This window comes from Impatiens glandulifera, chromosome 5, assembly GCF_907164915.1.
Source record: "Impatiens glandulifera chromosome 5, dImpGla2.1, whole genome shotgun sequence".
Classification (NCBI taxonomy): domain Eukaryota; kingdom Viridiplantae; phylum Streptophyta; class Magnoliopsida; order Ericales; family Balsaminaceae; genus Impatiens; species Impatiens glandulifera.
In genome coordinates, this window is record NC_061866.1 from 46,950,619 (window position 1) to 46,973,416 (window position 22,798).

The following is a 22,798-nucleotide window of genomic DNA, read 5'->3' on the forward strand; positions in this document are numbered from 1 at the left end:
ACCTTCTCAGAATTATAAAATTGTAAAATTTTAAAAATTAATTTAAGATTTTATTGATTTGATCTTTTACATCCTCTTCATAGTCATTTTTGTTATTAATTTCTTAAAGGTTTGCACACTTAAATCTTTATCTATTACATGTTACCCTGCTTTGCCTTGCCCTGTCAAATGAAAGGTATTATAATTTATTTCTTACAACTGAATGTAATCACTTAAAAGATGGTAACTTTAGAAGTTAAAAAAATACAATTTTAAAAAACTGAAAGATGGTGACTTTATTTACTTCTACTTTTATAATGTGATTTTGAAAAATTGATTCACACAACAAAAGTTTATATAAAGCTATATACTAATTAAGAGATCATATCTCATTGATTATAGTTAAAGTCGCTAGGATAGTGATAAAAAACTTATTTAAAAGATCAAATATATAACATATTCTTATTAAAACTCTATAAATTGATGTGAGTAGAAACTCCCTAATTAAAAATAAAAATAAAAATAATAATAATGATAATAATGGAAGTTATGGCTGTGAGGTTTTAAAAAAAAATATATATATATATTATTAGTTAGACTAGTTGTAAAAAAAATCAGATTATTCAACAATAAACTTGAATTTTGAACTTTTTTTTTGTTATTAATCATAATTCAAATCCAGTAATGAAATTAATCACATGGGCCATGGCCAATTTTAATTTATGAACTTGCATCCACTCTAGGCCCAACTAGGTACCAATAGATTTATGTTCCTTAACTATCTTGGTCCATACAATTTAAATGTTTGGGTTAAAATTATTAACATATAATTTAAGAGAATGGATAATTACTGAAAATGAAAAATGATAAAAATGTGAAAGAGAAAAACTTTATTATTTTTTAATGTGTGTAATTTCTTCTCCCAATAATTTATTAGAGGAGTGATAGAGAGAAAAATTTGGTGAGGGAATTTGGTAAGAGAATGAATTGGCATCACCTTCATTGGTTGTGAAATGTAAAAGTGGGAGGAAAGAGAGAAAATAGAGAAATTATTTGATTTTTTCGGCGATTATGCCAAGTCATTCCCTCACTAAGTTCCCTTACCAAATTCCTTCACCTAATCATTTCTCAATTTCTTATAATTCAATTTCTAATTAAACAAATAAATTATAATAGTTACAAAATAATTTATATATGTTAATAAATTTTCCAACAGCTAGAACTTTCATTCCTCAAAGTCTGAGAGAGATTGACTAGTCTTGTGTCTCAATATTATTTTGTTTATGTTTGATATTATAATCAAACTTATTAATTAATAAAATGACTACATAATTAGCCAAAACAACTAGATGTATATTAATTGGTGGTAGAGATTGTTTTTTTTTAAATAAAATATTCTTAACTAGCTAGTTTACTTCCTTTTAAATAATATAGTAATAATTAATATTTCCATAAATTGTCATATCCTACTCTTATGACAAGAGATCATGCTCTAATTTAAAATAGATAATTACTTGTTCAATCATATAATTAATTAATTAATTAATTAATTACAAGGTGAGTTTGCTTAGAGTACAATCTATAAACTTCTCACATTTTGAAACAGGAAAACCACTTGTACATATATTTATCATCACATTTTTCATTACTAATAAGTCACACAAATTTAAAACAGATAAAAAAAAACATATTATAAATTAATGACAAAGATAGCTTAATTCTTAAAATAGTCCTACCTAAAGGAAAATCTATTTATTATAAAGGGTTATGTTATATCTATTCTTGAAAAGAAACCGAGTAAAAGAATGAAATTATAAATAACAATTATCCCACTATATAAAAATCAAACCAAGACAAACATTAATAAATGATAATAAAAACCAACATACAAATCCAAGAAATCTCAAAAATAGATAAATTATTAAATACTATAATCCACAATTCTTGGTCTATTTTAGTTTTTAAAGATTGAAAAAAAAACATTATTCAACATATAGGCTTGTTAGGTTTGAATTATGTTAAAAAATAAATAGATTAGGAGAAGAGAAAGACAATCTTCAAACAACAAATTACAAGAAAATATTGTAACGAACCATATCCTATAATGTAAACCAACAACCACTAACTAACGATAGTCCGACAAAAACCTAATCAAAAAATAATAGTAATAAAATAACAAAAGCCAATAAAAAAAAAGAGAAACTATAATTTAATCAAGAAAACATTTACAAAATATAAAATATCCATGCATGCTCGAATAGATGTAACAACAACAATAAATAAAAATTAATTTTTGATGTGAATAATTAATTAGTTTATCAATCACAATTAATTAATTAATCAAGACGCAGCTTTATGTGATTTAAAAGGGAATAATCTTGGATTTCCGGCAGTTGAAGTTCTCTCACAAGAAGGACACATAGTTAGGGTTGTCGCCGGAAGTTGCATGAAGAAAGGCTGAGAAGTTTTTAGGGTTCTTAGTTCTTGAAGCTCCTTTTGAAGACGCCTATTTTCTTCTGTCAATGTCTCACAACAACGTTTTAAATACTCACAATCCACTTCCGTTTGCTTCAACTTTGTTCTATTAATCATAAATAGAATAAATATTAGGAATTTGAAGATCTCTAATTAATTTGTTTAATAAATATTAATTAATACCTGGCTCTTCGGTTTTGAAACCAGACTTCTACTTGTCTAGGTCGAAGATTCAACTGTTTTGCCAAAGCAAGTTTTTGTTTCTAAAAAGAATTTAATTAGTTAATTAATTAGTTAATGATATATAAAAAGTTTAGAGAGAGAAAAAGGAGACATACGGGATTTAGGGTATTGTGTTCTTTGAAGCTTTCTTCAAGAAAAACAGATTGATCTTTAGAAAGTCTGAGTTTCTTTCGAGTTAATCCATTATCATCTTCATCACTCATTAAAGATCCTTTCATCTGGTCAACTTCTGTTTCTACCAACTCCCTTTTCCGACCGCCGCCACCAATCATAATATTGAATGAATTTGAACCGCCGCTGTTGTTCGGAGAAGATGACATCGCCGCCCCATCTTCACCGTCAACTTCACCTTCCATAGTTGATCCCAATCCCAATCTCTTTCTACCCGATGCATCTGTTAAAGAATCGACTTAAGAGACCAAAATATCATAAAAAAAAAACATTTGATAAAATATACCGAAATGGTCGGGAAGAAGCCAAGGCAAGGAAAGATGATGAGAATGGTTTCTTGGAACAGGGGAGAAAGGAAGAAGATCAAGCTGAAGTGGTCGGCCGGGATCTTCTTTATTTTTATTATTATCTCCCAAACTTAGAGCTAACTCCATTGAATCAAATCAAATCCTTGAGAGAGAGAGAGAGTATAGAGAGAGAAAGAGAATGAGTTTTAGTGGAATTAGGAAGACAAAGAAGGGACAAGGAGACTAAATAGGAAAAGTTGAAAAATCTTTACAAGAAAGAAAAATGCTAGCTAGGGCTAGATTGACCGACAAATCCAGGTTGCCCAATACACACGTGAATCTATTTAATTTAAATTCATTCAAATTAAAATAATGGAAATGGAAATGAAATGGAAGGGAGGAGATGGGATGGGGTGGATTGAATAAATAATATATATATAAGTAATTAATATTTGAATGGAACTTTCTTAGATAAAAGGGTGATTAATTACATTTAATGGAGGATCACTTTCATTTTAACTACTATATATCTACTTCCATAATTAATTATATATATATATATTGATGATTACTTTTATTTTATTTTGACTAATCAAATATATATGTTTGAAATGGGCATACAAAGACTTAATATTGATGTATTGTTAAGAGACTAATTATAACTCTAGGTAGTGCATCAAACAGATGGATGGGTATTGACCTAATCATTCTTGGAATTATCACAAATTAAAGATAGCTATTGATGGCAATGAATTATAATGATTCAAACACTATAAATTAATAAATATATATAATTATATATATACTGTCTCAATGTAAATGGCCAATGAAAATTGGGGTATCCAATGACTTACTTGATCAATGATGTGGGCTCTCATGCGTTTTGAATTATCAATTGAGTGTTTTCATTAGCAACTTTAACTTATAATGTTCTTCTCTCATCTCTCCATCATTTTTGTCTTCTTTTTTTGCTTAATTCACTATTAAAAGATATGATTTCAAATGGGTTAATCAAAAAATATGTTATTTTGTTCTTTCAAAATTTGGAATAAAAATGCGAGTAATTAACAACGCTTGACTTTGCACTTCAAACTTCGGTTTCGACCCTTAAAGTTGTTCATGTGATGTATGCATATGCGTCAACTTTTTCTCATTTCAATCGAGGTTATGTTCAATAATTTTTGGGTCCACTTAAGGTTTGTGGTTCTTCTGTCATCTCCAAATTATGGCCCCATTTCTTTGCATACTAGCTAGTGGTTGCATATGTTTCCTTCTTATATATATATCCTATCTATATATAGTACTATTGATCAATTTCAACCATTAAGAATGTTTAATAAGTATTATACTACCAACTTCCATTGATGATTAATTAGTTTGACCTAGTTTGTCATACAATGCAAGCTCTCTACTCAACCGACATCTCGCCCCTTTTAGTCTAGTCTCATTCTTAGTTTCATATAAACTATACTTACAATATCCCCTCTTCTAGCCTAGTGGAAACAAGTGGTGGATATCCCCAGGCCTCCATTAGGTCCTGGTTTCGAGCCCGTCAGGCGGCAAGTTCTGCGTCTGGTTAATTGGTTAAGTATGTTTGCGGGTTATGTACTTAACCCGCGGGGATTAGTCGCACTCCATAGGAGTAGCGGAACCCAGCGTTCTCAAAAAAAAAAAAAAAAAAAAAAAAAAAAAAAAAAAAAAAAAAAAAAAACTATACTTACAACTTCTATTTACTTGGGATCAATCCCATGTAAATATCTAGCTAGCATCTACAATGAAAAATGAATTGTTGTTTTCATATGGTTTATAGTCATGTACTATTTAATCTCCATATTTTTGTCTCCATCAAATATATAATCTTAACATCTTGTAAAAAATTACAATGAAAATTATTGTTTTGATTACATTAATGAAAATTATTGTTTTGATTGAATTATTAGTATCTAATCATAAATTTTGAATCAAAATCCAATTATTTAAACTTAATTTTATACAAAATAAAAGAAAAAATAACAAAATCATAGGCATGCATAGACGTAAAGTCTATCACAATAATTTAAAATAAACGTACACAATTAATATTTAACGAATAAACTGAATAATCTAAAATAATAACATGCAACGTATAAGTATCAATTTACTATCTTACTTAAATGAATTTATAATCAAACTAGGCTAGCTCTTTGAAGTGTGCAAAAATAGTAACTAGGAATAAATATATCTAAAAATTGTCCTTAAGTGAAAAAGAAAAGTGGTAATTCAAAACATTTGAAATGTAAAGGACCTAAAGGAGGAAATTTAAAAAATGACAATAATTTAGGGTCTTGTCTATGAATATTTTCTTTAAATCTTAAAATAATATGATGAAATAATGATTATGTTTATGAATCAATGAAAATATAAAAAGAAATAGAGAGAAATGACGTAAGATAGAAATTAGGGGTGAGGGGCCCATGTTGGGAATTAGAGATGGGGTCACGCGCGTGGGATGGTGGCTTTTGAGAAGAATGCCGTCATTAATGAATACATTAAGTAGAGAGGGGTGACCAGGTCAGACATGTCATGCTTTTAGGATCATTGCAATTATTGAACTCATGCTTGCTTTAATTCATATGTTTCTTTTTTTTTATCATTATTTCCAATATTTTAATATAACCATAGCTTCTTTCCAATAATTTGGTTGTTGTTTCATATTGGAATTTTGTATGATTTGTTTGTGTAGAGTCTTACTCTAAATTTTTTGTTTAATGAAAATTTATTTTTATAGTTTAATTAATGAAATAAGTAATTTATTAATTGTTATAATTGAGAAAAAATGATTGGGAGAGGGAATTTGAGAAAGGGAATGATGTTGTGCAATTTGATTCGCCTAAAAAAACATCAATTTCGTGAGATTAAAACTAATGACCAGTTAAAAATCTTTTGTTTATATCCTAAACCACCAGACTAAATTTATTTATGTTTAAAATATACTAAAAATGTCTTCTTTATTTTAATAAATGGGCTGTCCTGGGGAGTGGACCTAGTTCGGGGGTTTGCTGGGCTTACCCCAGAACCGACCTTGAGTGACACATTATTCCCTCTCTATATCAGTCTTCATAATTGAGTGATACAATAGAGATAATTTATAAAAAAATTACATAAAAATGAGTTCTAAGAATTTGTTAGAATTTTATTTTAATTTTTTGTTTGATTAAAATATAGGTTATTTATGTTTTTAATTGATTTAATTAATAATGTTTTTTAATTTAAAATAAAAATAAAATAAGAATATTTTATATATTTTAATTGATAAAATAAGTGATTTGATGATTATAATGATAATTATGTGATAATGTAATTTTTTATTATAAAAAACTAATAAAATTCTCAAAAAGAATTACACACAAAAAAAAATGACGAAAATCAGAGAATGATTTATTTAAAATTTGGGCAAAACTTAAACAGTATAAAATATGATTGAATTTTTTTAAAAAATAAGTGTTTTTTAATAATATTTTGAAGAATATGATAGTGAGCATATAATGATTTGAATAATATGATGTACGGTTAAATGAGAATTTATTTAAAGTTATTTTTTAGTTAATTCAAAACAAAATGGAAAGTTAAATTAGTCACAATTTTGAAATAATAAAGAATTAAATGGAATGTTTTTGGCATTTTTTTTAATTAGGACTTTTATACAATTTATAAAAAATATTATTTGATAAAAAAAAAGTAATGGATATTTTTTCAAGATAAATTATCAAAATATTATTTTATATTTATATTTAATAAAAATAAAATAAAAATGTTAATAAAAATTAAATAAAAATGTTTTATTTATGAATTAAATAATTTAATAATTAAAATAATAATTTAATCAATAATAAAAAAATATATTTAAAAAAAAAAAGAAAAATCAAGCAAACAAGCTCTAAAAGGTTATTTGACGTGGGTTGTTGGAAATTTTTTATCCAAAATTTATGTACACCATCATATTATTTTTTAAACATAATATTATTGAATTTATTAAATAAAATATTAAAATATTTTTATTTTTAATAAATTTAAATTTTATATACAAAAGGATGTTACAATAATTTAACGAAATTAAAAATTCAAATCACCTATTTTCCATCAAAACAATATATATATATATATATATATATATATATATATATATATATATATATATATATATATATATATATATATTTTAATAAAATCACAATATAGCCAACATCAAACCAGCCCTAATTTAGATGCCCTTAACAGTTTATTCATATGATGAACAATTGTAATCATTAAATATTTGTTTTTTTTTTCAGAATTTTACTTGATTGTCAAGCTTCCATATGATGATGAACAATTAATACTAATTAGTCGAGATGAAATAGATGATCAATCATCACTCATTTATTTTTTTGTCGGCTAAACAAGTTGATTTAAATCTTGATCATTTGCAATTAAATAATTTGTACTAATTAATTAAAATAAATACAAACTTACATTACAATTCATCAAAATTATATTTTTAAAATACAATTCAACATCAAGATTTTAATAAAATATGATGAACATTAGTTCCCAACCAAAACATGTTCATTACCTAGTTTTTCTAAGAAAAACGATTATTTCAAACCAACAAATATTCACCACAAATACTTGTTTTAAATTCGAAATGGACGCTAATCTTCAAACAAAAAGTAATAATAAATTGTGTTGGGAGTGGATGAGCATAAAGAATAATAAAAGTTATTGAATTTGAGTTATAGAATGTAACAAATAGTTTAAGTTCTAACCCTACAAAGTAGAATAACAAACAATTTAATTTGTAAATCTTAAATTATTTGAACTCCATTTCAATAGTCAATCACACATGCTAATCACAATGAATTCCATTATGGCTGGCTTCACCGAATCTTCTATTAAGTGAACTATTGATGTTCATGTTATTGACAAATTGGTATTAGTGCATAATTAATTTTTTGTTTAAGACCTTGTCTTTGTTAATAATTTTGTTTTGATGTGTTTAATAAAGAAAAAATTGTTAACATAGTAAAAATAATTAAAACAAGTGAATTACGAGGAAGCTCACATGACCAACTACCGAATCCTACTTTGTCCTAAATATAATCACTAGTTTGACAATGGTAAAGTTTTAAGACCATTATTTCACTGATTTGGTCAATCCGGCAACCAGGTCTCATCCTTCAAATTAATATTATTAGTTTATTTTTAATCTTTACTTAATATATATGTTAACAATAATATAAGTATAAATATTACCAAATACTTGTAGGCACCCATTGGATGAGCTATAACAAACCGAGCCCCGTTACCTAAATCCCAAATTTTCTAAATATAATTTAACTGAGATTTTTGTCAATAATATTTATTTCACTTTACGCTCTTGACAAGTCATCGACCCAACAATGTCATCGTCTAATAAGATTTCGAATTTGCTCTAGATTGAATGTGCATGCTCAAAAATGGGGTTGTGCCAAGGAGTATCAAAGGTTTTTTTACACATGCAGATGGATTGGAAAAATATTTTTATTATCAAAACTATTTACAATCTTTATCACCATTTGATATTTTATCTAGGATGAGCACATTAGAAGATGTTTTGAAAACAATGGATGGACAATTAGAGCTTTGAAAAGCTTGCACATAATCAATTGATAATTATAGGCTTCCTGTTTATCAATACTTGATATCGTGGATAAAAAACTCATACAATAATTGTATTTTATATTTTGGTTAGTTGCGAATTTACCTTAGGTTTGAGATCGATTAAGTTCACTAAAAAAATTATTTTCTTATCTATGAAGGTTACATTAACCTTAATTTTTAAACTTTTTTAATTTAATTTATTAATTGTTTCTCTAATTTCTTAAAAGAGACAGAACCATATTAATTTACCACACTAATAGAAAAAAAGCGTTTTGTAACGACTCTATAGCGCACTTACTGACATTTTTTTTTATTAATAACAGTTATATAACACCGTTACTAATATTTAAGTATTAGTAACGGTCTTATAAAATCTTGATATCTAATATCAGTAACGGCTAAATAGAGATAACATCCATCATTTCCTCTTAATTTTCTTTAAGCCAGTCTCTTGTATTGGTTGAACTATCTTTTATGTTTTTGTCTCGTTTTTGTTTTTATAATTTGTCATTTTTTTGTTTTGATATTTTCTCCTTTTATTCTGCTTATGTTTTTTAAGATATTTCATTTTTTTCTTATCTTATTCTCAACATTTTATAAGCTTGATTTTGGTTAGATAACACTATTCTAATTGGAATCAAAGTTGAGTAACAAGTTTTAGTTTCTTTTAGTTAGTTGGCATCATAAAGATATAGATATTATATGTCCCATTATCAATTACTACCAATATTAGTCATTATTAACAATATTATTATGTACCTACAATAGCCCTATATATCATAGCATAATAATATTAATTATTGACACAATTATTTTTTCTTAAGTCATAAATCAGCTTTATCATCATTAAACTTGACCCATTAACTATGCATTTGGGTGATCACCATAATTTGCTTTGATAATCAAATTAATACTCTATTTTCATGGTCAATCAAATCATTAAAATCAACATTTAGATTAATAATAACCCCTATTTTATTTAAAAAGTAAATAAATATTGTATATAAAAAAATTAGTAATCTAACACAAATAATTTATTTTTAAACCATAACTTAAGTTTCTTTAATATCAACCGAGCTTTAATCTTTGATTTTCTTCAATATCTATCACATATTTACATCAATATCGTTATAATTATCAAATTACTTAATTTATTAACTTAAAAACAAAAGTTTATCTTCACTAAATTCCAAATATCCCATTTCCCTACAAAAATCCAAAATCAAAACAGCCCTAAGAAATAAGGAGAGTACCATGATCATCTGTCCTACATGTGTCTTCAGGCTGAATTTTTAAGGAAAATTTTAAGGAAAGTTTTAATTTAAATTATTATAGTAGACTTAAAGTTGTGGTCAACCATAAAAATGAAACCACCAAATTAATAAAACTACATGTTTTAATCACACTTTACTTCATTAATTAATTGCAAAACACTCAATAAATAATAAATTCTTTATTTTTTAAAAAAAATTCTAACGCAATAGCCTAATATTCCTAGGTCATGTTTGTATTCACTTTTATCAAGTTGTATTAATAATTAAACTCAGGATTTGGTTTGTTAGTAGTGGTAAACAATCATCCCTGAAATAAGGGCATAATGTGGGTTAATTTGTCTGCCTTAGCTCTGATTGTGTCTTTGATTAATCAATCAATCTTTAAGCAGTTTATTCATCATAAAGCCTTCCAATAAAATCAATTAAAGACAGTACTTTTGACTATTTCTCACTTTCACCTTAGTTATTATAACTTATAAGATCATATATATGTCCTCTATTAGCTCGCAACAAGAGAAGATATTGTTTATCATTTTGCGCCGAAAAACGAACATTTTGATTTGAAACAGAGGACGTCATGCCCGTCACGTTCCATATCAACAAAACTATAATTCTACTACATACATAATATTATTTTGCAATGACAACCCGTTTGATTAATAAATGTTTAATTATATATATTACTTAAACAAACACTGTAATATTGGTCAAGCCCCTGAGTTGAGGAATACCTGGGAATTAGGTTTAATGGTTTTTGCTGAGATGAGCAATATTTATGTAAACAAGTAGTTTAATTTGTTACAATAACTTACCTAACATGGAGAATAAATATACATGGAAATTAAGTCACATGAACTAGTCAAATGTTAATATCTACATTAATTGTCTTTTTTTTTTAACTTAATATAAAAGAATCACATTTAAATATTCACTTACACCACACATATATAATCTTGTTAAATATTTTCAATACACTCTTTCAAATTAAGAAAAGTTTAAAAAATACATCAAAACAGAAATTAGAAAAGTTACATTGGGCCTAGTTTAACCTACACAAATCTTTCATAGAATAATTATAGACTTGAAATTAACAAGGATTAACAAGGATCGAGGTAAGCTTGTAAATACTTGTGAAATGGTGGGGAAGAGTTTAATCGTCGAAAAAAACAATTCGGATCGCCTTATAATTAATGTTCATGTCTCTGAAATGACCTCGACCAACAATGAAATCTCAATTCATTGGTACTTTTGATCAATATATATAGAATGTCTCAAAAACGCATATTTTGGGAGCTTAAACTATACGATTGAATAATCCATAGTCTATTTGTTGCGAATTTAAAGTTCATTCTTTAAAAACTCATATTCAAAATTTGTCATACTTTCAAAGACATTTTATTAAAGATCATCCAATCAGAGTTTGCAATTTTTGTGTAAGCCTTTTCAATGTCAATACAAACTTATAAAGATTTAAACTGCATTATTAACATCTAGCTAATTTTTCTTCTCAATAATTAATTTACTAACTAGTAAAAAATGAATTATTAATTACAATTCATAAGGTATTCAAATTCCATTTTATTAATGGAGAAACAATTACGGTAATAAACAAATCATAATAATCATGAATAATATAGTGTTAACGACGATTTATTATTATAATAATTAATGATTAGGTATTTTATGAGTTTGCTTTCATATATAGTCCTTAATTAGATGCTTTAACATTATTTGATAATTGTTATGATATGTCATTATATAAAGCTTGAACACATATTACCTAGAGTAAATTTAAAGCTGTCAATTAATTACCTAAATAAATTTGCTGACAATGAGAACGCTATTATTAAACTTTCAAATAAGGACAATTATATATATATTGCATGGGGTATAGAGATAAATTAAATGCTATAATGATGTTGTCTGGACATTAAAATTATAAATTAAATATTATAAGAAAAAATAACATAAATATTAGACTAGGTGTTACAAATCTTAATTAAATATAAATAAATCACTAATTAGTCTAAACATTTTAATAAATTTATGATATATGGAAGAAGAAAGGATGACACAATATAAATTCCACACATTTTTAAGAGTTTAATCCGAAATTTTTAAACTTGAAAAGTCATACCAACTATTATAATTAGTAGGGTCTTAATGGAGGAAAAATTAAAAGGGATGAAAATAGATGTTTTGATTGAAGTAAGTAGGAGACTTTTATAAGATAACACTAAATTTATTTCAAAGATAAATCATACTTTTTTAAAATGATACAAAATTAAAGAAAATTGATATTTCCGTACAAATTAATCAAAACAAGACAAGTCCAAGGACTTGGATTTTTGGAAAATATACTAACCCTTTTTTTTTTCACACTACATATTTTTGTAAATTAACTATTTCTTTTAAAATATATCATGGTAGAAGATAGAAACTGTGGAATAATATAAATATCCCCATAATAAATTAAATTAATTAGTTGTTTTAATTGAATAGAATTTTATATCTGTTTTTTTTATCTCAATATATATATATATATGAATGTACAAGCTTCTAGGAGTTACAATCTTGATTTATTGCAAGTTATATATATATATATTACTTTACTTTTGATTTTGCTTAAATAATTCCTTTAATGAATTGAAATTTATTTAAAAAAATTAATATATGTATATATATATTAAAAATAAGTTCAAATATTATATAATTAATAATATATATTTATTTTAAAGTTCCACCAAATATGATATAATTGATAGACGTTTAAGTATAACGATAAAAATAATACAAAAACACAAGTTTTCACATTGTAATCAAATTAAACACCCCGAAACAAAATGAAATTAACTATTTTGGAGCAACAATCATAAATCATAAGTTAAAAACACTCACCAACGAACAAACATAATATAAAATTTAGTGTTAACGAGTTCGATAATCTTCAAAAAGATTATTAAGTTCAACTACTGTCTCAATTCATTTTTAAAAAAATATTTACGATTTTTCCTAAAAAGATATATCGATCTACCGCCATCGTCAAAAGGTCCTACGTACATTTCCTTTCGAAACAAATAGTCCACTAAAAATTAATCAATATAATTAATAACTTTAATAAACCCACAACTCAAACCAGACTAAATAGTTTTTTTTACTTTTTATACTCAAATTTATTATATTTATTGTCAAACACAAACTAATAAAATTGATAGAATTAAACAACTTCAAAGTTATTAATATATTTTCTTTATCTATTTTTTTTTATATATACAATAATTAATAATATTTAAACTAATTAAATAGATTTATTTTAATAATTAATTTAAAATTAATAATAATATATATTTAATATATTAAATTAAAAGCTCATTAATTATTTTAATTGTAATAGTTAAAATTATTAAATAATTATATAAATTGTTATATATTTATTATAAAATATTAATAAAAATTAAATAACAATAAAATAATAAAAGAATGTTTGTATCATAAATTTAATTAATAAGAAAAATATATAAAGTATATATATATATATAAATAAATTTTTAATATAATGACTATTTCATATGGTAAGAGATGGACTAAGTATACAAAATTTAAATTTATAGGATGTGAATTACACTCTCAATATGATAAGGATAGAAAGACTGACTTACAAAAAATGTGATATTGACTTTCCTCGTTGACAAGTGTTTTGAGATTTTTGTGAATTGATAATACTTTTTTTTTTTCTATAATCATGTTGTGATATTTAAATGTCTTTCTTAAGGTAACTTAACTTTTTATTTATTTATTTATTTGAATTTATAATAAATCATGTCACAACTTGATTGTATTGATAAATATTTACATTCCTAACTATTATTTTGATGGGGGCAATCAATGATTAAACAAAAACAAGTTATTTTTTAAAATATTATCTCAAATATTATTATTTATGATCAAATAGTATAATCTATTCATATATTAAATGTATTACCAGATTAATTGTAAAAATATTATACAAAAAAAAATATAAGGACTTTTTTTTAATCAAATCATCATTTCATTTAGTTCAAATTTATTTATCCATTGCACAATTTGTTTAACCTGGCACATGTGGTGCCATGTGATAATGATGATATTTGAGATAGAGTGATTAATTATTTTGTCTCCAAGAAAATATTGCATTGATGAATAACAAAACATAAATTTCTTGATGGTCATAATTGATTTATTCATTTGAAATAGTTTGCATTTTAAAATGTCAATAAATTTATTGAGTTTTAGAATTAGGTTGATTTTGTGAGGCAATAAATTTAAACCCTTCGCATTATTTTTCACAATCTTTTAAAATTACAATTTTCTTATTAACAAACATTACATAAGCATCCTAATTTCACATCATAATTAGGCCTCTAAGCTAATTTTATTTTATTCTATTAAAGTAGTAATAATTTAATAATTCTTCAACAACACAACATATTATTGCAAAATGAAAATAACATATTTGTACAAATGATCATGATACAGCTAATATTCAAAATACATCTAAGACTTTGATGATTCAATTTTCTATAAGTATGCACTCCTTAGTAATTCATTCAAACCGACTTTCAGAGTTATAGAAATTTCTTAGTCGATCGGAATGTTACCTCCATAATTCAAACTCGCTAGCAGTTTAGTTTAAGTTAATTTTTTACCATTAAATTGGTATTTAAAATTATTTTATTTCACCTTTTGTCCCTTTAAGATTTTTGTTTAGCAAGTTTGTTGAACATGCTCATGAATTAAGGTAATCTAAATATAAAATTAAACTCATGATGAAGATATATTTTTATTTTTAAATTCTTTGAGGCCTGATTTTGTTTCCCTAATCATTGCTAAATGCCAATGTTTTTATATTTATAAATATGTAAATGATGATGATCATTACCCAAGTGCCCATGATCATGCATGCATGATCTTGATCTTATCACATGCATGCTATAGTATTTTACAATTTTACAATTTTACAATTTTTTAATTTTATTTTTATATATTATGTTCAATCATGGGAGTTGTGGATGAGGATTAATTAATGTAAGGAGATTAAGGGACAAGACCCCTTAAAATATGCCTTATTATTATTATAGTATTATAATTGATCACAACAACAAAGTTCACTCAACCCAAACAATGATAATAATTGAAACATTTCTTCACTATTCATCATTATAGAAAGTCATGTGTTCCCTTCCATGTTTAATTACTTTCCCACAAATTAACCATCACATATATTTTATTAAATAAATGCTGGAATATTTGTATATAATTCAAAATAAAATTCACTTATTTGCGACACATTTACATTACAATTCACTTGAAGCAAAATGAAAATAATAACAAAAATAAAAATGAAAAATTTAATATATATATATATATATATATATATATATATATATATATATATATATATATATATATATATATATATATATATATAAGAGGTAAGATACACAAAATATTATATTAACCCATAATTTGGATTAACGGAGATATATTGGGTTTTGGATAATTTAAATTTGGCTTTATTAGGTTAGTTATTTTCAATCATTTAAGATTTTGGATTGAATATATAGGTATGATATTTGGTAAGTTTGACAATTTTTTAAATATTTGATCATATATATTCAATAATTCATCTACACATATTTGTTAAATTAATTTTAAATAATTAATTAAATAAAAATATAGATAAAATAACAGTTTTTCTTATTAATCAAAAACACAAAATCAAGCTCATATATCTCAAAATTTTCTTTGTTAATTCTACTATTAATTAATATATTACGTACGAGTACATGCCTAATTTGTTCTATTATATATATATATATATATATATATATATATATATATATATATATATTGGCATAACCTAGACTTTCGATTCGGATTGGATTAATATAACGGTTGAATGGTTTAGATAAGTTTGAATGTTCAATGTTCATCTCTAGTTGAATATAAAGTCTTACACGCACATATATAACACGGTTGAATGGTATATATATATACTTGTATTACTATTAACAATTCTTAGGTTCAAGAACATTTTAAAGAAAAAGTAATGTTCTTTCTTCAACTAATTAAATCAAGATGTGCAAAAAAATAGAAACTAATAGACTTATAAGAATAACTTGTTTATTTGAAATAGTAATCTGAATAAGATCATGATCATATGTAATCAAATGTTTAAAGAAAGAAGATGAGATTTTGACCATAAGCTTTATGAATGTGAAATTAACATAAATAATAATACAACCCAAAAGAACAAAGTAAATAAAAAGCATTGAAAAACTACTCAGTGCATGTGTGTACACAACAAGCTTCTTCATTTCAACCAAAACCAATATTCAATTCCATGTAATCATTACAACCATTATTTTGATTTGACTTGACTTACTAGTTTTTATTTGTAATTGTAGTTATAAAAACTTAAATGTGCATTAATATTGAATGAAATAGATTTTTTTTTTTTTAAATAAAATATATAGATTGATGAATGAAAATGTGAAATGGTGATATAACAGTCTCTTTTATTATTATTTTTTTGTTAGAATATCTTGAGTCTTGACGGTATTGAAATATTATTATTATTATTAATAAGGCGTGCCATGTATAAAATTTCTAATTAACAATTGATAGAATGAATATAAGGTTGATTGAAAATGTGAAGAAAATTTTGAGTGTGTGAACTACGGGAAGAATTATGAAGTCAAATGTGAAGAAAATTTTGAGTGCATGAACGTGAATGATCTAAATAGCTTATAATTATTAATTGACTATATGTTATTATAACATATGTATATATATTACATACATACTACTATGGAATGATGCAAGCATATCAACCGTGAAGAAAAATGCTTATATTTGAATACCATGTTTAATTTGGCTAATTAACAAAATGGTTTTATTTTATGCCACGTTGAAGTAACTTAATTTAATGTGGGGAATAATTAATTAATCCTGATCAGCCTATCAAATAATAATTATTTGGTTTTGAAAAAATGGGGTGGAATAGGCTATTAAAGTCTTGTGAATCTTAAGTTTTTAAGATTGGACACCAAGCTATCACGTTGCTTGAAAGTTTGGATAGGAGATAAATCGACAAACTTTTAATCATCATAGTCGTCAGATTCACATTATTCATAATGGCGTTTTTATATATTCGTTTTGAAAACGTCGATGAAATTGGTTGTTTTTCTCAAGAAACTACGAGATTCATATAACATGGTTATATAATTTTTGTTTATTATTATTATTATTTAATGTCATAATTTGTCGTTATGTTTAAATGATTTTTATTATTTTTAATATATATAGACAATTTAATAAAAATAATTAGTCTCAAACTATTCAAACTCTTACTATTTTAAATTTAAGAGAATATAATTTTAGGACTTTATTTTTTATACGATTTTACTTAAAAAAAATGAAGTGAATTTATATTTATAAATTAAAAAAAAAAACATTATTTATTTTAAATTAATTTTAATATAACTTCTTTATAGTGTTATTGACCTATTATTAATTTTTAATTAATTTTATTTAACTATATAATTTTTGAAAATAATAAATGATAAAAAAACCTAACTATTTATATAAATAATAAAAAATATATAATTAATATTTTTTTTAATAAACTCTTTATTTTAATTTATGATTTTAGTATGGTTGAAAATGGAATAGTTGGTTATGAACAATATATACGCTCTAGTCAATAAAACGATTGCATCGATCCATGTCTTTTGGCCTACCACAAACTATATATATTCTCTACAATTATGAGACACACCAACTTTATTATATACTCTCGTCACCCCTGTCTTCTGCCTACCAATGGTATCATTCATCCTGTAAATCACTTAGAGCAATGATCATCTTGTTTATTCCAGCTACCTAGCTAAAAAAAGAATAAAATTTGTAAAAAACATGAAAACTGTCCAAAATTGTTCAATGAATATTGGGCTTAAGATTAACTCATCTGGGCCATAAGAGTGTCTGGGCCTTGTTATTATTTCCGCCCATCTCCCACAAAACAATGACATATAAGAAAAGCCTTTTGATGGGAAACTAAAGAGGAAGTAAATCAATGAGATCTAACCGTTTAAACCAAACATAATATCAAATCGAACCGGTCTAATCATATTCATTACGATTTCAATTTTATCAAATTGATCACAATGGTCAGTTTGTCCTCTTAAACTTATACCAAATTCATTACCGTTTCAATTTTATTAAATTGATCACAATGGTCCTTTTAAACTGATCAAATATTTAAAAAGTAGACGAGAACAAGAACGGAACCATAAAGTATTAGAATTATTAGGTATTAACAAACATTTAAACTAATAATAATGATTTAATATTATAAACTTAAAACATTAATTCAATGCAGATAGAACACTGACGCAACTCCCTCATCCGACGGCTTACGAGAACGCAACTCCCTCATCCGACGGCTTACGAGAAAGTCACCGTAACCTGATTTTATTGCACTTTAATTCTCATTTGTAATCTTTTATCTCTTTTTTTTACTTCATTCAGTTTGTTTTTACTCTGATTTTCTTGTTTTTCCGTGACTTTTATTTTATTGACGATACATCTAATCTCGTTTGTGCCCAACGACAAGTCCTCAGTAAACATAAAGACGTGAACGACCAACGAGTGAACTAGTCAAGAACTCAAATCCGTAATGCGCTTAAGGCTTGGTAGATAGTCTCCAACGACATGTCGAAGTAGTCTCCCAATGTTTTCCTTTGTTGCTTCAGAAAGTCACAGCAGATTCGGGCAAAGAGAAAGAAGAGCAAGAACAGCTAGCGAACCAGACTAACTTCACTACCTCTCGTCCGATACATCTGATCCGATTGGTTAAAAAAATCAAATAATTTTTTTCTTTTATCCTTTGTCTCACTTTTCACTTTTTCAACTAATCAAATTAGTATTGAATCAAATTAAACCCACAAAATAAATCTTTTATCCATTCAAACCAAACAGTTCAAACCAACAAACCAAAACTAACAGTTTGGACGTGCATTTTGATCGATAAATCGACCAAATCAATTAATTTATTACACTCTTATTGAAAACATGCCTAAGCAAAATTCTGAGTAAACAAACAAAATTGCACCCAAAAAAAAATGAGACCATCATCATCCTCGTTTAGCTTGAGTTCACTCATGATGACCTAATTCCTCCCACCATCTCCAGCCAAATCACCACCAATAGCTTGAGTCCACTCATGATGACCTAATTCCTTCCACCATCTTCAGCCAAATCACCACCACCGCAACGATCTATCAAAACAGAACGAGGTCTATATCTATTCATCTCCATTTCCCCTGCAACATAAACATAATTATGTTCTCTACGAATCGCCCTCGAACTAAGAAACCTCTTCAGAATCGAAACACAAACAGCAGATTCAGGATCAAAATCCCCACTCTGTATTCTACTTCTAAGAAAACTAACCAATTCATCAAAACTTATCCCATTTCCTCTCATCTCAATCGATTCTCTCAAACTCCCAACACGCATAGCTCCTGGTCTAGGTATCCTAAATATCCTCTTATCCCTAACATCACTTCCATTACCTCGACCATAAATAGGTATAACCATATTATCATCCACATATTGTTTACAAACAGGACACTGTTTTTTGATTCTCGAATGAAAATATAACCAACAGAAAATACATGGCCAACAGAACAAATGCCCACAAAATGTCACCACAGGATTGCTAGCAACATCTAAACAGATATTACAGTTGTAGAACTCTAATGGGTTAGTCTTAGATTCCTCGACAGAAGTTGTTTTGATTTCGTTTGAATCATGCTCATCGTTTGAACTTGAGTCTGCAGAAGATCCCCATGAAAAATCCTCGTCAAATGAAGAAGATGATGAAGAATTAGCATTAGACGGCGGCTGGTCTTCCATTGAACCCTAGTTTCAGATGTCGACCTTTGTTTTAATGGCGATTGTAATTTGGGAATGAAACGCTGTTCAAGATTCTACATTTATATAGTGAAGATTAGTGGCGTTTCATAGCTAGGGATATCATCCGACGCGATGCGTTTTCAGATTTAAACGTTAAACAATCATTTTCTTTAAATCGAATTAAAATCAAGAGTAAAATATTAAATCTGCCCTCAAAATATTGAAGCATTTTAATTTCCGCCCTGATCTATATTAGGATTTTGTTATAGACAATTATTTTTGAATTAAGAGTTTATTATGCAGAGGAAAATAAAATGAAATGTATAGTTTTTTTTATAAACTATTTAGCATTTTCTTTAAGAAATATTTATATTCACATTAAAATCAACTAAAGAAAAAGTTAATTAATTAATGGTTTAGTAATATAGGTGAGTTAATTAGTTGAAATATGAATAAATATTTTGTTAAGCGGTTCTAGGCTCTATATTTTTCATAGATGGTTTAAAACCCAAGATCTTCTAAAGGATAATAAAATCTCGACCGAATCAGTTAGTTTTTAACATCGAATCTCATATAATGTTAAGATGATAGTATTTATAAATAATCCACGATGTATGATTGAGATGGTTAACAAAACTCTTACAATTATGTAATAGAAAATGAGAGACCATTTGTATCATTTGAGGCACAAACGACATCAACTAACCAATATAATTCTCTTTCAATATGCATCGATAATTATCGGTTCATAAACTACATTCCACTAAAAAAAAATAAAAAAATCTTAGTAAAAACCCTAAAATTGCATAATTTCTTTCAACAAAACTTGTCTATGTGAACTATTATGGTGAGGAGATATGTTATTTTCAGCATAAACTCCCCCCCCCCCCAAAAAAAAAAAAAACTAACTTAAAAGAAATTTAATTAGATTTATAGTCAACTCATAAAAAAAACTCAAAGTCAACTCTCTCCCACATGTTGTATCCCACTCTTTAAGCCAAAATGATTCAATTATTAAGCTCCAATAAGTCTTTAACCACAATTTGCATAGAAATCAGAAAGATAAGAAAAATGGAATACAAGCATTTCAGCCACGATCATCACCTCAACCTATACCAATCCCAACCAGGACAAAATCTCCTATGTCACGGCTGCCAAACTCCCATCTCCGATTCCTCTTCCATTTACGCCTGCTGGACTTGCAAATTCTTCCTCCACGATCACTGTGGAAACGCCAATCGTTTCATCAAACACCCATCTCACCCTGCTCACCCTCTAATCCTCATCCCAACTCCCACCTACTGCAGCGGCGCATTCATCTGCAACGCTTGTGGATCATTAGGTAAATCCTTCTCTTATTCCTGCCCAACTTGCGAAATCGATTTACATCTCAATTGTGCTTTCCTTCCACCGAAAATTACCCATAATTCTCACCCACATGATTTGGTTATTTCCCCAAACCTGCCCAAGAAGAAAGATGGGATGGTTTATGTTTGTAAGGTGTGTGATAAGAGGATGGGGGATAAGAACTGGAATTATTGTTGTGTTGGATGTGATTTTCGTCTTCATACTTTTTGTGCTACAAATGAGGTGAAGCCGGGATTGTATGTTGATGATGAAGATCCAGATTCTGTGTCTGTGAATCGAGATGATGAACAAGTTATTGAATTGACGGAAGAAGAGGTGATTCAATTGTATAAGATTCAGATTCTTACACAGATGATGTCGAATGCTAATATTAATGCTAATGTTTGATTGTTTAACAATTGGATCCGTTAAGAGAGGACTTTCATCTCTAGCTAGCCAAATTCAAGTTGCACTTAATTAACAAGTGTTATTCTATCTTTCTTTCTTATTTATTAAAATAAGATTTGAATCTTTTGCTAATAAGCTTTGAATAAATAAGGAGTTTGTCATTCTGAATTTCATGTTATATTCCAAATCAAAATCAAAACATTTAGATTGAAGTTGAGCCAAAGAAATTGACTTATGGAAGGGTCATCTTCGGTCAACTGCCAATTGAAACATGAGAAAATTCGTTAATTATTTGCATGAGTTAAACATAAATATCATTGTTCATATATCTGTCTCTAATCAAATACCGATCAAACCCAAAAAAAAACATCACCTAACAGAACAATTAGGATCAATCTGCTAGTCAAATTATAATTATCAATAGTTTGTCATTAAAATTCCATCAAAACAAAATATTATGGACACAATTAGATTATTTTTAAGGCCTTATTTGATCGGGGAATTGGAGCAAATGGCCCTACAGATAGGGTGAATAACCAAAGTGCGTGTGCATAATTTAAATAGCGCTGGTTACCCTCTTTTTTTATGACAATTATACCCTTGCGTAACGCAACTCCAGTTGCGTGTCGCAACCGAATTTTTTTTTTCCGTCTCGCGGTTGCGTGACGCGGTTGCATGACGCAACTGGGGTTGCGTGACGCAACTGGGGTTGCGTGACGCAACTGGGGCATTTTCGTCCAAAAAATTTCATAATTAAAATTTTTTGAAAAATAAAAAAATAAAAAATTGCGTGACGCAATAGGGACATTTTCGTCAGAAAAAAAGGGGGTTACCAGCGCTATTTAATTTATTCACTCTCACCAAAAACAATTTACCCTGTTTTTAGGGTTTTTAGGGTTATTTGCTCAAATTTCCCTATTTGATCTAGTGATTTTGAGGGGTTTTATACAGATTTTATCCAAAATCTCAACTATCATTTGAACTGTTACTTCACTA

General features: G+C 26.7%; 3 protein-coding genes across 3 annotated transcripts; 1 reads left to right on the forward strand and 2 right to left on the reverse strand.

Moving 5' to 3' along the window:
• Window positions 1-2,257: 2,257 nt before the first annotated feature.
• LOC124940060 (homeobox-leucine zipper protein HOX11-like) lies at window positions 2,258-3,354 on the reverse strand. The gene is made up of 4 exons (XM_047480538.1): window positions 3,155-3,354; window positions 2,793-3,091; window positions 2,638-2,717; window positions 2,258-2,560 (listed from the first exon to the last, which is right to left on the reverse strand). The coding sequence occupies exons 1-4, from the start codon at window positions 3,300-3,302 to the stop codon at window positions 2,320-2,322; spliced, it is 768 nt and encodes a 255-aa protein (XP_047336494.1). The 5' UTR covers window positions 3,303-3,354; the 3' UTR covers window positions 2,258-2,319.
• Window positions 3,355-19,360: 16,006 nt separating this feature from the next.
• LOC124939529 (E3 ubiquitin-protein ligase RNF185-like) lies at window positions 19,361-20,047 on the reverse strand. Its single transcript, XM_047479996.1, has one exon. It carries the CDS (start codon window positions 20,045-20,047, stop codon window positions 19,361-19,363), a length of 687 nt encoding a protein of 228 aa, XP_047335952.1.
• A 959-nt stretch (window positions 20,048-21,006) lies between these two features.
• Window positions 21,007-21,900, forward strand: LOC124940553. The gene has a single exon (XM_047481077.1). The coding sequence runs from the start codon at window positions 21,050-21,052 to the stop codon at window positions 21,800-21,802; it is 753 nt and encodes a 250-aa protein (XP_047337033.1). The 5' UTR covers window positions 21,007-21,049; the 3' UTR covers window positions 21,803-21,900.
• The last annotated feature ends 898 nt before the right edge of the window (window positions 21,901-22,798 follow it).

Coding starts and splice junctions, on each gene's coding strand:
- LOC124940060 (XM_047480538.1), bottom strand. CDS start 3,302: ATGGAGTTAGCTCTAAGTTTGGGAGATAATAATAAAAATAAAGAAGAT. Junction 3,092..3,154: donor GCTTCTTCCCGACCATTTCG/GTATATTTTATC, acceptor ATTCTTTAACAG/ATGCATCGGGTAGAAAGAGA. Junction 2,718..2,792: donor AACACAATACCCTAAATCCC/GTATGTCTCCTT, acceptor AATTCTTTTTAG/AAACAAAAACTTGCTTTGGC.
- LOC124939529 (XM_047479996.1), bottom strand. CDS start 20,047: ATGGAAGACCAGCCGCCGTCTAATGCTAATTCTTCATCATCTTCTTCA.
- LOC124940553 (XM_047481077.1), top strand. CDS start 21,050: ATGATTCAATTATTAAGCTCCAATAAGTCTTTAACCACAATTTGCATA.